This window comes from Hemicordylus capensis, chromosome 15, assembly GCF_027244095.1.
Source record: "Hemicordylus capensis ecotype Gifberg chromosome 15, rHemCap1.1.pri, whole genome shotgun sequence".
Classification (NCBI taxonomy): domain Eukaryota; kingdom Metazoa; phylum Chordata; class Lepidosauria; order Squamata; family Cordylidae; genus Hemicordylus; species Hemicordylus capensis.
Genome location: NC_069671.1, coordinates 4,573,307 through 4,590,929, shown reverse-complemented (window position 1 = coordinate 4,590,929; position 17,623 = coordinate 4,573,307). Strand labels below are relative to the sequence as shown.

At 50.6% G+C, this 17,623-nt stretch overlaps 1 protein-coding gene across 4 annotated transcripts; it reads right to left on the bottom strand.

The window, feature by feature from the left end:
* Positions 1 to 55: 55 nt before the first annotated feature.
* On the bottom strand, positions 56 to 17,387 carry SLC7A4 (solute carrier family 7 member 4). 4 transcript variants are annotated; one of them, XM_053279846.1, is made up of 5 exons: positions 17,338 to 17,387; positions 9,422 to 10,458; positions 7,125 to 7,801; positions 5,580 to 5,688; positions 56 to 3,138 (listed from the first exon to the last, which is right to left on the bottom strand). In XM_053279846.1, exons 2-5 carry the CDS (start codon positions 10,401 to 10,403, stop codon positions 2,945 to 2,947), a joined length of 1,962 nt encoding a protein of 653 aa, XP_053135821.1. In that variant the 5' UTR covers positions 10,404 to 10,458; positions 17,338 to 17,387; the 3' UTR covers positions 56 to 2,944. The 4 variants fall into 4 exon arrangements, with proteins under 4 accessions (XP_053135821.1, XP_053135818.1, XP_053135820.1 ...); XM_053279843.1 differs by lacking the exon at positions 17,338 to 17,387 and adding an exon at positions 14,516 to 14,882; XM_053279845.1 differs by lacking the exon at positions 17,338 to 17,387 and adding an exon at positions 14,758 to 14,848.
* Positions 17,388 to 17,623: the final 236 nt, after the last annotated feature.

Here is a 17,623-nt window from a genome sequence, read left to right as displayed (position 1 = left end):
TGGCCTGTCTGAGCGAGGCAAGCAGGCGTGCACCAAGACCACAGGGACGCCAAGCCAAGGAAAGACAAATCTTTATCACTAGAGCAGCTCCTTTGCCACAAGCCGTTGCACAGAGTGGAAGTACACTGTTAGTAAGGAGGCCGACGGGCGCGGCCGGCTACAAGTGGTGAGGCAGGAGGGGGCAAGCGCCAGGCGGGACGCGGGGCAAAACAGCTGGGCGCTGGGCGCACGGCACTCCTGGAACTCACCGACGACGGCACAAGTATGTACAGACAATCCACCCCAGCTGCCCCCCATCCTTAAAGCGGAGTTGCAAAGCGGCGGCAGTTGTGATGAGACATCTATATAATGAGAGCCGTGGAAAGCAAGAGGCCTTTGTGTTCCTGTCCCCAAAAATGCAGCCGTGACGTGCCACAGGTGCTAAAGAGAAGGAGAATGACCAAGGGTGCTCATTGTGACGTGCCACAATTGTAGCAGCGGATTCGTGTATCTCTCGAGCGTATCTCGCACGTATCGTATCTCTCGAGCGTATCTCGCACGTATCGTATCTCTCGAGCGTATCTCATTCGCGTATCTCGGGAAGCGTGCCATGATTGTGGTGGCGGATTTGTGTATCTCGGTGGTGGGAGCTTCCTGAGACACGAATCTGCCACTACAATCATGGCACATCATGATATGCACCCTTGGTCATTTTCCTTCTCTTTGGTAGAGGCAGACCTCTCCAGGCAATGGGGTCAGGGACGGGGTCAGCTACAGCGTGGGGCAGCCTGATCCCACTATTTTAATTGGAAAAGACTGGCTCCAACTTATAGGGGAGGGGACAGGTAGCTGCCTGCCTGGGATAGTTCAGTTTCTGGGGTACATCTGTGCGTGTGTGTCACTCACACAAGTTAATTGGTGCAGCCCCCTTCCCTGTGGCCCCCACGCTGACAAACCGTGCCTGAAAGAGCTGCACGGGGAAGCTGTTTGTGCTCTGATGCATGGCAAGCCGCTGTGCATTTGGCAAGGTTCCTCTGGGCACAGAGGGCAGCTAAAGGCACATACAGTAAGAGCAAAGGGGCCATTTGGCATTGCCAAGCAGGGCTACTGAAGAGCTGGACTTGGTAGCTTCTTCAGGGTTTTAAGCCTTCTGTGGCACAGGAGCAGGTGGGTGGCAGTGTGTATGCTCCTCTTAAAACCAAAAACCGATATGTCCCATTTCATGTGGGGATCCGATGCAGGAGTCTAATCTCAGTGGTTGTTGTTCAGAGTATCACTCTGCTTGCGCAAGAGTGTTGCGCACCTGCAAACAGGTTACACAGCTGCAGGACGGTGCAGGGATGGGTGAAGCTGAGCTCCTGCAACGGACGTAGGAGCAGATGGAGCTGCCTTTATACTGGCCTGATTCACACAAGAGTTCAAATCTAGGGTTAATGTGGGTGACCAACATGAGCGTGATTGTGTGAACCCATGCCATGGTGGCTTATGGCCTAAGATGAATCGGCATATCTCACAACAACAACAACAACAAAATACTTATACACTGCTTTTCAACAAAAGTTTCCAAAGTGGTCTATACAGATAAATAATAAATAAATAAATAAGTTGGCTCCCTGTCCCCAAAGGGCTCACAATCTAAAAAGGAACATAAGATAGACGCCAGCAACAGTCACTGGAGGGATGCTGTTCTGGGGGTGGGTAGGGCCAGTTACTCTCCCGCTGCTAAGTAAAGAGAATTGCCATGTTTAAAAAGTGCCTCTTTGCCCAGTTAGTAGGGGTTCACCTTGGCACGGGTTCACACAATCACAGTGGCAACCCACACTAAACCTAGCTCCATATGGGGGGGGGGCTGGTCCAATCTTAATAGAACCCAGAACATGCCCGCCAGTGGGCTTTGTCTCATGTCTCGGCAGCCTCTGTAAGCCGTGGGTTGGGACAGCCTCTGCTCTGGGTCTCCTGTAGCCAGAGGTGCTCTGATCCCCTGGATTTCCGGGCCAAAGTCCAGGGGCCCCCACAGCCCCTGGGGGCCCCCAATCCTCTTGTAGACCCAGGTGGTGTCACCCGGCTGATGATGCTTAATTAAGCATGATGATGCTTAATTTGCAGGGGAGGGGGGCCTCCAAAAGCTTTTAGGTCCAGGCTCCAAAATTACCTAGATGCACCTCTGCCTGCAGCACCTAGAGAATATTGGCTCTTATTGTGCTGTGTAATAATGGCATAGGAAACCTGCCTGGGGCACCCAATCAAATGTTCTTGCACGTGAACGGCAGACAAGCGTTAGCGAGAGAGGGGCCCAGAGAGTGGAAACACCCAGCAGCTTGTACTGTCTAGAGTTGCCATTCCCACTAGCCAGACTCCCTGTGTTTGCGGAAGACAGAGGGAGACGTCAACTCAATCAGGACAGGTCCTTGTCTCAGTGTCACTTGGAGCCCAGAATCCAAACTTTCTTTGTGCCCCTGCCCCCCGCCCCGGGCCCAAAATGGTGAAATGGGTCTTCCTGGGGCTGCTGCACCCACCACCCTAGCATAACCCAAAGAGACCACTTTTCTCCATTTTTCGTGATGTCCAGGAAACAACAGGCAGAAGAATGGCTCTAGAAGGGCAAGATCTGGGAGAAAGAGAACAGGAAGAGTTTGGTAAGGGGGCGATGCAATGGGTTCTTGTGGGCGGGTTGGCCACCGAATGGGAGGGAGACACTCTACAGATTGAGCCCCAACTGCCAGGTCATTGTGCTCAGCGACAAGATGTGTGCAGCCTTCCAGCAACGGAAACTGGGGTCTGGGCAAGAAAACAGAAGCAGGGAGCCTCTGTTCCATTGGCAGTAGCTTGCCACGCCCACAGGGTTCCTGGCGGGCTGGGGTGAGGGCGTCCCTCCCCGGCTGCTCCCTCTGGCAAATACTGGAGAGCGGCGGAGTGGGTGGGGGAGCGGGGAGGGAAGGGTCTCCTCTGTGTTGGCCTCCCTGCATCATCTCTTCGCTTCTTCTTCCACTGTTTCCTCCAAACCCTGAGAGGGCTGGGTGGTGGGCTGCACGGTCTGCACCGTCTCTTCTAGACTGCTGCTTGGGAAGACCACGTAGCGGGCGCTGACGGCATGGGCCTGAGATTCCCGCAGGTTCTCCTTGCTGTGCCAGATGCCGTAGCCAAAGTAGACCAACAAGCCTAGTGCAGAGAGAGCAAGAGAGAGAGAGAGAGCACATGAGACCAGCAAAGGCCCTAATCCCACCACAGCCAGCATGTTCCACAGCAGATGCTTTCATCTCTCAGCGCGGTGGCAAGACAGAATCGAGTTTGTTCTTGTCCTGCAGAACAACTGCTAGCGGGAGTGTGGAATCCAAGGGAAAGAGTTGTCTGCAAGGACAAGGCACTGGAGTGGAATCAGGAATATCAATAGTTTAATGAAATAGATATTCTGTACAGAGAGGCAAGTGCAGGCTGCTTTTCCGTGCTCTTGCTGCTGGCTGTTTGTTAGCTCCACCTCTGGTTTGTCAGCCCCACCTTTTGCTGCTGGGTGTTTGTTAGCCCCACCTCTTTTTCAGGGCTCTTGCTGTTGGCTGTTTGTTAGCCCCACCCCTTTTTCAGGGCTCTTGCTGCTGGCTGTTTGTTAGCCCCACCTCTTTTTCAGGGCTCTTGCTGCTGGCTGTTCGTTAGCCCCGCCTCTTTTCAGGGCTCTTGCTGCTGGCTGTTCGTTAGCCCCGCCTCTTTTTCAGGGCTCTTGCTGCTGGCCATTTGTTAGCCCCACCTCTTTTTCAGGGCTCTTGGTGCTGGCTGTTTGTTAGCCCCACCTCTACTCCAGGATTGGAATACAAGTAACTAAAGCCCCACTCAAAAGCTGGCCTGGATCAAGGAATGGATTAACCAAGGACTACAATACAAGTAACTAAAGCCCCATTCCGAAGCTGGCCTGGATCCAGGAATGGGTTAACCAGAAACCTCACAGAGAGGCTCTTTGCCAGTGTAAGATCCAGCTTGCTTGGTCCATAAAGAGGAGCAGAGCAAATGCTTTGCTTAGCAACACAGATGCTAGACCAAAAAGCCTTAAGAAATATAAGGCATAGGAATAGCAAGGAGGTTTCCCTAGGGGCAACTTCCTAATGTTGGTGCTCAGAACTGAAGGATTTTTGCCATTTCCAGAAATCTGCTAGACCAAAACGCACACAAAAAACTTAGACTTAGAAATAATACATATGAATTCTATGAAAGCAGATTTCCGTCGTTCTTATAACACACACATTCAAATGAAATGTCACCATGGTGAGACCCTCGCAACATCCTAATTTTGATGCTCCAAATTAGGGATTTTTAAAAAATCATTTCCAGAAATCTGGCAGACAAAACAATGTCTGAGAGATATCAGGAATAGGAAGAGGTAGGAGATTTTCCTTGGTCTTCACTAACACATCCTCAGCTATGTGAGAAATGATCTTCCCTCGCAATGGGACCCCGTGCTCTGCTCATATAGATGTACAGAAATCCTGGAAAATGGCAACATTCTCTAGATAAGTGCAACAATCAATGATGGGTATGGTGCGCGGATCCCAACATAATGAAATTTCACTTGCCACATAGTTGAGGATGTGTTTAGTATCCTAGGAAAATATTCTTGCTATTACTGTCCCTTATATTTTTGGGACTTTTTTTATCTCCCAGATTTCTGAAAATGAGGGTAAATAACCCCAAGTTTGGGGCATCAAAAATATTTTCAGGTTGAAATTTCATCTGCCACGTAGCTGAGGATGCATTTAGCAAGAGCTAGGAACCTTGCTATTCTTATCCCTTATATTTCTAGAACATGTTTTTGTCTGCAGATCTGAAAATGCCCCCCAAACCCCCAATTTGGAGCATTAAAACCAGCTTCTTGCAAATGCTGCATGTTTTCAACATGATGAAAGTTAACTTGTCCCATAGCTGAGAATATTTTTAGCCTAGGAAAATCCCCTTGCTATTCCTGTTCCTTATATTTTTAAGAAATTCCCTTTTCTGCCAGATTTCTGAAAACTGAAACAATTTCCCAGTTTTCCCCACCAAAACCAGAATCCTGAGAATTTCCATCATGTTGAAAGTTCATGTGCCACACAGTTGAGAATGTTTTTATTGTGTCCTAGGAAAATCCCCTTGCTATTCCTGTTCCTTATATTTCAAGACTTTGCTTTGTTTGCTAGCATAGGAAGCTGCCTTATACTGAGTCAGACCATTGGTCCATCAAGCTCAGCGTTGTCTTCCCAGACTGGCAGCGGCTTCTCCAAGGTTACAGGCAGGAGTCTCTCTCAGCCCTGTCTGGAGATGCTACCAGGGATTGAACCTGGGATTTTCTGCGTAGAAGCAGATGCTCCCACTAAGTGATGGCCCCATCCCTTAAGTGGAATTCTTACAGCACTCACATGCAGTTGCCCATCCAAATGCAAACCAAGGTGGAAACTGCTTAACAAAGGGGACAAATTCATTCTCGCTACCACAGGACCATGCCACCTAATGGCGCAGTGGGGAAACGACTTGACTAGCAAGCATGAGGTTGCCGGTTCGAACCCCCGCCGGTATGTTTCCCAGACTATGGGAAACACCTCTATCGGGCAGCAGCGATCTAGGAAGATCCACGTTCTCACCTGCGACCAGCCAGACCGAGAAGCGTAGCCAGGTCATGTAGTTGAGCTTCAGCATCAGATAGATGTTGATGAAAATGCTCAGCGCAGGAGTCAACGGCACCAGTGGTAACTACAGAAGAGAGATGGGGCCGGGTGGACAGAATAGGCCAATTTAGCGGGGACTCATAAAAGGGTTGGGGTCTGTTGCCTGCTGCAGTTAGGAAATTCCCTGGATGTACCACATGACCTTCTCCAGACCTTTTGCATATGTTGCTATCTGAATGGCCATCCATGACTACTGGAAGTATCTACATCTTACGTGTTGGGTGGAGGACTGAAGGAAGCAACTCAAGGAATGGAGGAAAATATTTTTTTCAGTTGACTAGCAAGAAACTAGTTCAGGGGGTGGGTGTCATCAGTCATTAACTGCGTCCATTTGGGACGTGGGGGTCTCCAAGTGCCTGCAGCTAGCTTTTGGAGAAACTGGGGTCTGCTTTCTCATGACCAAGTTCTGGCATGACAAGAACGATGGGGAAACGAATGACTCCCGACTGCCAGTGAGGAGGAGGGAGAAAAGGTAGCAAGGTGAAAAGTCACCACTGCCACCTCTGTCTGCAATGGCTTTTCAAGATGAAACGATTATTATCGATTATAGATTTTGAAGGGTCTGTGCAACATAATGCCAAATGTCTCGATTACCTACAGGTACCAAATTTTGCATGAACAATCCTGCCACTGAAATTAGCAGAATGCACTACTATTGGGACATGCTGGGTGAAATAATTTAAACCATTTTAAATAATTTTTTTGGTTTAAATTATTTTTTCATCTTTTTTAGCAGAAATTTTGAATCGTCTTTTGAATCATATTGAATATTGAATATTTGAATCATATTCTGAAGCATCCCATTTTAACTGCTATTGTTAAAACACTCGATAATCAAATCAATAATTCAAAAATGACGTCATGTCCAAGAGAAGATGTTTCTCAGATACAAATTTACCACGATTCAAATTGACTGTGTATGATCATTATTCAATCCAACGAATAACGTTTGACGTTGAAATCCTACAAATTTCAAACTGTTCTTTGACTTCCCTTTTGCAAGCACGTTAATTTTAAAAATCCATAACCTATAATTAATCTCTTGAGTTCCCACATCAGTGTAATCAACAGAAAATGACTTTGTCTGGTGTACGACGGGCCTCACCTCCTAGCATTTTATATTTGTATGATGTTGTACAACGCCTGCAAACTGCCTTGGAAAGAGGAGATAGAAATACAGTAAACAAACTGATACTGGCTGAGTTCTGCTTGGAGCAAAGCTCTTCTGTACGGTTGCCCCACCAGCTACACAACTCCCCCGTTGGCAAGCTGCCTTTCCCATGCCAGCACTATGGACAACTTTTGTGGTGTCCCATTGCTGAGCCCACATTCCCAGTACACCCATTTGGTTCTGCGAATTGGGTCGTTGCAATCCTGAATTTGCTAAGAAATGCAGCACGGTGTCGGAAGGCCACCGTGTGTGGGGTCAGCTAGCCCCCAGATCCCTCTGGGCCCGGTTACCTGAAATGTCTGGGTGCTCTGCTGTTGCTCATGAATGCTGATCAAGATCAGACTGACCACCAAAGCCAAGCTGAAGAGCACTACCAGCAAGACGTAAGTCCAGGTGGGCAGGTGAAGCTGGCCCGTCCCAAACACCAGGATGGAGGACAAGCAGAGGGCCGACACCATAAGGATGATGACGGCCACTGTGACCACTTCACCAGGGTAGAAATCACTGAGGAAGTCCAGGTAGGGCTCAAAAGCCGCCTTGAGTTGGCCTGGTCCTCGCTGGCTTTTGGCCTTCTCCTTCCCCACCAAGTGCAGCTTGTCGGAGAAAGATTCGTACTCCTTCGGCTCGCCGGCTCCGATGCTCTCGGCGGATGTCGGGGGGTGCTCAGTCCCCTCGGGGGGGTTGGGGGCCTCCACCTTTGCCCGCTGGAAGCGCAGGATGATCACGCTCGCCGCCACAAAAGTGTAGGCCAAGAGGGTGCCGATGGAGAGGAACTGGACCAGCGCCTCCAAGTCGAAGATGAAGGCCAGGACCGCCATGAGGATGCCAAAGACGATGATGGCCACCACGGGGACCTGCGTGCGGGGGTGGACCCGTGAGAAGACCCGGAAGAAGAGCCCGTCCTCTGCCATGGCGTAGACGATCCGGGGCAGAGAGAAGAGGTTGCTGAGGAGAACGGTGTTCATCGCTAGCGAGGGAGAGGAAAGGCACACAGTCAAGGAGAGGGACTAGCGTGTGAGGTGTCTGGGGAGGAGCAACCCTATGGTGGTGTGGTGACAGGTTCAGGGGAGGGCAACCCAGGTGGAGGTGTGTAGGTGTGTGTGTGTGTGTGTCTGGAAACCAAGTCTTGTGAGGAATGGTTTGGAGGAGCTGGGTGTGTTTAGCCTGGAGAAGAGAAGATGAAGGGGGGATATCACAGCTGTTGTCAAATATTTGAAGGGCAGGGATGTAGCTATAATTGAGCAGATGGGTTCAAAGAACCTGGGGCCCCCAGCTCCTGAGGGCCCCCCAGCTCCACCCCTCCCTATTTTCGGCATTATCTCCCAAACTCCGAGGGGCCGCCAGGGAGAGGGGCAAAAACGGGCCCCCCTCTCCTCTAGCTATGCTCCTATTTAAGGATCACCACCCAGGAGAAGGAGTGGACTTATTTCATGTTGCTCCTGAAGGAAGGACTAGAAATGATGATGATGATGATGACAAATACGATACATATATTTATATACCACTTTTCAACCCAAGTTTCTCAAAGTGGTTTACAGAGGAAAAGATACATAAAGTAAATAAATAAATAAAAAATGGCTCCCTGTCCCCGAAGGGCTCACAATCTAAAAAGGAAACAGAAGATAGACCCCAGCAACAGCCACTGGAGGAATGCTATGCTGGGGACGGAGAGGGCCAGTCTCTCTCCAACCCTTCAGAAACCAGAACCTCTCCAAGTTACCATTGTTTCTCCAGAAACAATGGTTACAATGGCAAGGAAGCCAATTCAGGATAGGTGTCAGGAAGAATTTGTAAGACCATGGAACAGTCTGCCTCATGTGATAATGAGCTCTCTTTCTCTAGAGATTTTAAAACAGACTGGCGTTCCATCTGTCCAGGGATGCTGTAGCAGTTTCCTGCACTGAGCAAGGGGTTGGAGTAGAGGACCTTTAGGATCTCTTCCAACTTTGTAGATCTATGATAAAATCTGCTGGAGGGATCAGACCAAACGGAGAAGTCTTAATTTGATTCTCAATGTTGGGTCCCCAGGTGTTATTGGACCAACTCCCACAATCCCCAACCAAAGGCCACTGGGGCTGGGGATTATGGGAATGGAAGTCCAACAACATCTGGGGACCCAACGTTGAGGACCCCTGGTCTATAGTATCGAAAGCCGCCGAGAGATCCAAAAGGACCCACAGAATCACACTCCCTCTGTCAATTCCCAATTGGAGATCACCCAGTCTCCACCCCATAGCCCACCTGAAAGCCAGGAGCAACATCATGCTCTGCCAGGCAACCACACCAGTGATTTGTGGGGCCCCACGGGCTGTGGAGGGTAAGAAGTCCAGTGGGGGCAGGTGGCCCTGCTGGGGGTCATCCCCCCCCCCCCACCGTTCGGTGGTGTCCAAGTCGCTGGTGGTAACGTTTATTGTCCTTACTCTAAATTAAATGGGGACGATGGGGTGGAAAGGGTCGTCAACCAAGAAGTAGGGGAATGGAGACTGAGCAGGGGGTTAGAGTAGAAGACCGTGGAAATGGGGGCCCGAAAGAAGTCTAAGGGACATGAGACTAAGGTGGTTTAGGGGAAACCCCAGTCCAGACTTACCACAAATGGAGCCTGCGGCCACGATGAAACCAGCCCAGGAGTAGCCCCTCCGGTAAAAGGCGTCCGCTAGGGCAGAGTCGGGGTTTAAGGAATGCCACGGCACCATCAGCGTCAGCACCATGGAGACCAGGATGTAGGCCCCCGTGGCCAAGCTGAGGGAGATGGCGATGGCTCTGGGAATGGCCCTCTGGGGGTTCCTGGCCTCCTCGCTGGACGTGGCGATCACGTCGAAGCCCACAAAGGCATAGAAGCACGTGGCCGAGCCCGCCATGATCCCCGAGATGCCGAACGGGGCAAACCCCCCTTCCTCAGCCCCCCAGTTTTGGGGCCTGGCCAGAATGAACCCCATCACGAGGATGAAGAGGATGACGCCCATGCTGATGGCAGAGAAGACGTGGTTGAGCCACGAGGAGACGCGGGCACCAAAGGAGATGAAGGCCGTCGCCACGAGCAGGATGCCGGCCGCCAAGAAGTCCGGGTAGTGGGCCAGGAACGGGACCTGCCAGGTGCCCACGTGGGTCTCCGTGAAGTTCTTGATGCGGTGGTCAAAGATGGCATCCAGGTAGCCGCTCCATGCCCTGGCCACGGCCGCCCCACCAATCATGTACTCCAGGATGACATTCCAGCCAATCAGGAAAGCCCAAATCTCGCCCATCGAGACGTAGGTGAACATGTAGGCCGAGCCCGTCTTGGGCACGTGGGCGCCAAACTCGGCATAGCAGAGAGCGGCTAGCAACGAGGCGATGCCGGCGATGATGAAGGAGACCACGATGGCCGGCCCTGCGGTGTCTTTGGCGATGGTGCCGGTGAGGACGTAGAGGCCAGATCCTACCATCCCCCCGATGCCAAGCAGCGTCAGGTCCACTGTGGTCAGGCAGCGGTTGAGGGAGGTCTCCATCATGTCCTCCTCCAGCGTCTTCACGCGGCTGAGCTTCTGGCAGAAGCGGGTCAGGTCCGCCACGCGAGGCAGGCGGCTGACCATCTTGGGGGCGGAGGTGGGCACCCTGCCCTTCAGCGGGAGAACAGAAGAGTCTCGTCTGGTGAGGGATGAAAAAGGGCCTGTCACCACACTTGTCCAGCTGTACAAGCCAGGGTTTCTTAACCTTGGGCCCCCAAATGTTGTTGGACTACAACTCCCTTCATCCTCAGCCACAAAGGCCATGTCTGGGGATGATGGGAGTTGTAGTCCAACATCATCTGGGGGCCCAAGGTTAAGAAACCCTGGTATAAGCAACCCAAACTGTTGCTTGAAGCAACAGAAATCTCTGAGGGAATCAGACAAAGAGAAGGACGTGGCCTTTAAGAACGCACCTGGCCCTTCTCCCTGATGGGCACAAGCTGTGCTGTTCCAAAGACGCCTGCACAACAGCTTCCATTTAAAAAAAGAAAAGAAATCCTGTTTAGCTAGCTGCCCCGGTTTTCTTTTCTTTTTATTGATTTATTTGACTTCGATACACCACCCTTCCAAAGGTGGCTTAGGACAGCTGACATTAAAATAAAAAATACATAACAATGAAAATCAAAATCCAATTAAATCCAAATTAAAACCAATTAAATCCAAATTAAAACCAATTAAATCCAAAATCCAATTAAATCCAAATCAAAATCAAATTAAATCCAAATTAAAACTACAATTAAAACTAGATTACATTAAAATGTAAAGGTAAAATTACGCCGAGTGCGTGTCAACTCCTGGCGCCCACAGAGCTCTGTGGCTGTCTTTAGTAGAATACAGGAGGGGTTTACCATTGCCATCTCCCATGCAGTATGAGATGATGCCTTTCAGCATCTTCCTATATCGCTGCTGCCCAATACAGGCGTTTCCCATCGTCTGGGAAACATACCAGCAGGGATTCGAACCAGCAACCTCTTGCTTGCTAGGCTATAGCATTAATTCAATATTTTCATTTTGATTGTTAAATGTTTATACCGCCTTTCATTAAAACAATCTCAAGGCAGTTGACAAGACATTTCAAGCCCCTGCACAATAAAAATTCCAAATTCCAATTTCAAATAACCCCTGCACAATAAAAATTAAATTGGAACATAAAAATGCAAATCTAATTGTATGGCACGTTTCTCCAAGCTGGTTAACACACACACACACACACACACACACACACACACACACACACACACAAAGAGGTTTGAGCCTTGCCAGGGGCTCATGGCTGGAAGCTGTTTTAATGTCAAAGCTCACCCTGGGTATGCACAAATGACAGGGCACCTCTGGGCATGTTCAGAGTGTACATGGGAAACACAGGAAGCTGGGTGAGCTTGGATCAGTTGCTGTCTGTCGGCATAGCCTACCTCACATGGCTATGGATAAGAGAGGGATGATCTTATCCCACTTTTCCACCAATTGTGTGGAGCACGAGAAACGCAAATGATACACAGCTCAGTGTCCGATCCAGACAAGAGTTTTGGTTTGGGTCTGCTCCTCCGTCCCACCTAGGAGTCCACTACTGATCTGGAGGTGGGCTTCTAGGGGCAGTTGGTCAAGCTGAAGGGACCCATCGAGGGCGAAAGGGAATCACTCTCCCTCCTCTGCTGATGTTTTACTCCACATGGGATTTATTCCTCTAAAGCCGTCGTGGTTGGACTACAACTCCCATCATCTGGAGCCACAATAAAATTGTAGCAAAGATGATGGATGTTGTAGTCCAAGTCACTGGAGAGTCTCAAGTTGGCCGCCTCCTCTGCTGGGGATGATGGGAGTTGTAGTCCCCAAACAGTTGGAGAACCTCTCTAAGGCATCTGAACCTTACTGAAACATCATGATTACGATGGTGTCATTTTCTTGGACTTAATAATTATTGAATCGCTTTTAAAGGCTTTCCCCCCTTATGCATAGACATGTTCTGATATATTGATGTGGATGCTAGTTTTGCTCTGGATTATGGGTTTTGTGGTTGAACTGTTTGTTCTAGATAGATAGATAGAAATATGTATGTGTGTGTGATGTATATATGTATGTATATACATACATATACACACATATTTCTATCAGTCTATCAATCTGCTTTGGGCACAATTTTGTGGCAATACCATACAAATAAACAACTACACAAATCCATCAATGGAGATTTCTGGTTATTATGAGGCAGAGAAAAGGAATCAGAACAACCCCTTAAGTTGGACTACATTTTTTTTTTGCAATATATTCTCTCTCTCTCTCACTCTCCAGGATTACATTGCAAAAATATGTGTAAAATTATACACAAAACGTATACCATACACACACACATATATCAATGATATACATTTTATGTAATTTTAATTTTTATACATCACCCCGCATATGAATTCCCTCAGCCGCATTAAAAAGGGACCTCTGGAAACGCGTTCTAAACCCATCTCTGGAGAAATCTCTTTCAGTGATCATAGGAGAAGGCCACTGCGAAAAGGATCCCTTAGCAAAGGCAAGCTATGCCAGGCTGGGGGGTGGGTGGGTGGATTTTTGGAACCGCTAAGGATGGCAGAAGTGGGGATTGCTCCCAGAAGAGGGGTGATGCAATTCAGCGGGAGGTTCTCCTGCACAAGACCCCTTGTGGTGCTGTTGACGCCAGTGAGACATGTGCAAGAGAACTTCCCCACTGGATTGGGCTCCATGTGAATGCACTGGGGTTATGGATGCCTTTTGCACAGCCCACCTTGGGCACCAACACGTCTCCTCCCACAGGGGTACGCTTGATCTGGGGTGTGTGTCCTCTCTAAGGACTAGCCCATCCAGACCCCTTCCTGAAAATCAAAGGCTGGGCAGGCCACAGGTCTATTCCCCCAAAGAGGTGCCGCGGCTTAGGCCTTCCTGGGCCTCCTGCTGCCTTGCCCAGGAGCCTTTCCCCCTTAACCCCAGGTGTGTGGAAAGAGCGAGAGACTCTCCTATCATGAGTCACCTTTTGCCACATGTTGCCACAAAAGAACTGAGAACTGGTTCTGGAGTTCAATATCCCACCACTGGAGTGGAGTGGAACCTTATGCTGATCACAACTAATTGCTTTTATATTTCTCTTTATAGTTAATTTTACTGCAATAACCAATGCACTGAAAATTGACTTTGCGGCCCCCCCCCCATAGTTGTTTCTGACCCACTGGGGCGTTTGAGTTGTGCACAGAGTTGGTCTTGTGGCAGCAAACATGAATTGTCCCCTTTGCTAAGCAGGGCCTGCCCTGGTTTGCATTTGAAAGGGAGACTATATGTGCGAGCACTGTAAGATCTTCCCCTCAGGGGATGGGGCCGCTCTGGGAAGAGCAGAAAATCCCAAGTTCTCTCCCTGGCAGCATCTCCCAGACAGGGCCGAGAGAGACTCCTGCCTGCAACCTTGGAGAAGCCGCTGCCAGTCTGGGAAGACAACACTGAGCCAGATGGACCAATGGTCTGACTCAGTATATGGCAGCTTCCCGTGTTCCTAAATGTATAGATGGGACAGCTGCTAGGGCTGGTGTTCAGCTCCACAAAAGGGACTTGTAATGACCTCCGCTCTGCCTTCAGTAGGGTAGGGGTCACAGCGATATGGTTTCATTGAGCTGGGTGGAATATTTATTCCCTTGATCAAACAAACAAACACACACACACACACACACACACACATCCATCCATCCATCGCACGCTGCCTTCTATTGAGTCAGAGACCCTTGGTCCATCTCGCTCAATTGCCGCTGCCAGTCTGGGCAAACACTCCTCAGCTAGCTGGACCAAGGGTCTGACTTGGGAGACGGCCGCTTCCGATGTAAGAGGTGGCCACAATTCCGGCTGGAGGCGGGCTGGGCGCGGGAGAGGCACTGTGAGAATGGAAAGGGCGCATGGCGTGGGGGCTAAAAACACGGGCTTTGCGGAGGGTGGGGGGGCAAGAAACGGGAGGAAGAAGAGCTGGCAGCTGAAGGATGCTCTACTGTTGACAGGCAGCCCGGCAGATACATCAGCACACACGCCGCCCTGGACAGCTCCCTGCCCATCCCAAGGGAACTTGGTGCAGCAGCCGTGCGCCGTGGGGCAGAGGCGCTCTTGCCCCTGGATTTGCCCCCTGCCCTGCCCCCCACCCAATCCTCTTTCGTCTGTCCTGGGCGGTGGGGCTGGTGCCCTCCAGAACCTACCTGCTAAAAAAACGAGGCTTCACTTGCAGCGGTGTGTGCGCGCGCGCGCGCATCCAAAAGCCTTTCGCTCCAGGCTCCAAAATTACCTAGGCGCACCTCTGCCCAGACGGCCGGGCCATTGTGCATCCGGCCCCGGGCGGTGGCGGGCAGGTGGCCTCCGCCTGGCCCAACCCGATCCGTGGCAGGCAGGCTGGGGGCGAGCAAGCCGCGGCTCCCCACTGGGCCTCCTGGGGTCCACTTACCTGCCGGGGCGGCTGGCCCAGCTGCCCACCGGCGGATGCCCGCTGCGCACACACCGGGCCTGTCCTGCGCCTCGCCCGGCTGCTGCGTCACGGCCTTATTATTTAAACATGAGGGGAGGAGCAGTTGCCTCTAATCTCTCCCCCCCCCCCCAGGCGAATGAGCCAGATGGTGCCTGCCGGCGAGCAAGGAAAAGTGCAGGAAGGTGCCATCTGGCAGGGGTAGCTCTAATGGAGCGGATGGGCTCAAGGAAGCCGCCCCCCCACCCTATTTTCTTCATTATCTCCCTCGCTCCAAAGAGGGAGGGAACAGGCCCCCCACCTCTCCCCCACCCCTTCCACAAACTCCCTTCCACCTCTCCCTCCGCTTTGCATAGGGCGCCTAGACCTCTTACTAGCAGGCTGGACCGGCAGAAACTCAACAGGTGCAGTTCCCTCCAGACGACAAGGGCGATTCGCTTCCTCGCTTGCTAGGATTTCTGCCCGGGTTCGACGGGGCAGTGCTGGGTAGGGAGTGGGTGCAGCAGGCAGCAGTTACTCCGGAAATTGGCCCATCTTTTTTTTTTTTTTTTTGAAATCCGGATTTCTTTCGATGTAGATGCAGTGACATGGGTTCAGGCGGGGGGACCCTGACCAGCGGAGGCGTGCTGCCTGGGGAAGTGGGTGGCTCCCTGAAGCTGATAATTCAGTTTGTAGAAAGTTGTACTACAGGTCAAGCCTGATTCTGTCCAGCTGGATCTGGAGAAGTGTGTGCACAGGTACATGCACACACCTTTAGATCAGACATTTGAAGAAAGCCTGTAGCTCAGACATTGCACAAAATGAAATGTCCTTGTTCTGTTCGTGTTTAACAGCACCTGTTGCAAATTGGCTCCTCTAGTCTATTTCGAATATAAACCCTATTCTGAGATTATACCAGGATTGTTCTCAGAAATGTTGCCTGTTCGAACTTGACACGTCACTTTAATTCCCAACCTTGGGTTCTCAGATGCTGTTGGATTACAAATCCTATCAACCCCAGCCACAACAGCCTTGGGGATGGGCCATGAACGGTAGTTTAGGAAGCCGAAGTTGGGAAACCTTGGGCTAAGGAGTATCCCCCCCAAACACACCTCTTCCCATGTTTACTTTTTCTAATTGATAAAATTCATGGAAGAGGGTAGTTCTATCACTGTGTAAGCAGGAGTTAGATGGAGCCTCCCTCTTCAGAGGCAGTATATCTGATGCCAACAACGGGGTGGGGAGCCATCCTCCTTTGTGGCCCGGTTGCAAGTTTTCAGAGGCATCAGGTTGAGTTCTGGTCAGAAGCATAACACTGGACTGGACAGTCCTTTAGGCTGATCCAGCACAGCTCTTCCAATGGCCGTCTTGACTACTACCAGCACTGCTGTAAAGGGGCCCATCCTTCTCTAGCACCAGGTCTTCATTTCAGGGGAGCCCCTTTCCCCTGCTTTTGAGTTGCCCCCTTCTTACTTGGCTCACCTCCCGCCATGAGTCTCAGTGAGAGACCACTGCGATCACCACCCCCCACAACAAGGGTGTGGGAAGCAGAGTGCTGGAAGGGATGGTGCGGTGGGACTCCTCCCAGGTAGTGTTCCCTCTAACAGAGATTCCCAGATGTTGTGGACTACAACACCCAGAATTCCCAGCTGCAAAGGCTTTTACTTGGGGATGTTGGGAGTTGTAGCCCATATCATCTGGGAATCTATTCCCACTCCTGCTTCTGAGACAGTCAGTTCCCAAACTGTGCTCTGCCAGAAACCAAATTCACCCATTCAAGGCTCTGGAGTAGACCTGCTCAACTCACCACCCCCCAGCTGTTTTTAGACTACAACTCCCATAATCCCTTGCCAAAGGGGCCAATAGCCAGGGATTAGGGGAGTTGTAGGCCAACATCTGAAGGACTGAAGTTGAGCAGGCCTACCTGAAGAACCCCAAGTATGCATACTCATGGGAGCCAGGCTGCTGTGGAACCACTCTTACAGAGGAAGCTGCCATATCCCGAGTCAGACCCTTGGTCCATCTAGCTGAGTGTTGTCTTCACAGACTGGCAGTGGCTTCTCCAAGGTCACAGGCAGGCGTCTCTCTCAGCCCTATTTGGAGATGCTGCCAGGGAAGGAACTTGGGAACCTTCTGCGTGCAAGCAGGCAGGTGCTCTACCCAGAGCGGCCCCATCCCAAGGGAACACCTTAAGAGTGCTCACACATGTAGTCTCCCATCCAAATGCAAACCAGGGTGGACACTGCTTAGCAAAGGGGACAATTCATGCTTGTTACCACAAGACCAGCTCTGCCCGCTCGCCTTCTCTCAAGGTGGGCATCTATAAACCACAGCGCTTCCTTCTGTTAGCAACGGCAGAATGTCCCTCCCCGCCTCTTGGCCCACGTATTTCAGCATATTGGTTTCCTTTCCTCCCACCTCTGCAAACGGAAGGAGTGTTCAGGAAAGATAATGCATTGTGGAAGACAGAGAGCCAAGCTCTTCCGCTTCTGGTTCACACCAACGTCTCACTCTCCCCCCCCCCGCCCCGTCACTTCAGAAACACAAAAAGTGTCACAGATCTTAGGAATAAAATCAGCTCACGTCTTCCCCGACTTCCAGTTGATTCAGTTAGACCTAGAGACGATGACCCACTCTGAATCTTTTCTACCTTTGCTCCTGCAACTCAAGTTTTGTTTTTAGAACCTAAATCCTCTTCCTTTTGCTCGGGCTATGGAGTGAAAAGGTTAATTAGAAATGTGAGTTCAAATACTAATAGATCAAAGAAGAAAGAGTAACAAAAAATAAAACTGTACAGGTTTCCCATTAAGGGAGGACAGGAATCTCTCCAAATTATGGTTTTGTAGAATCCTGAGAAATTTTTAGGATT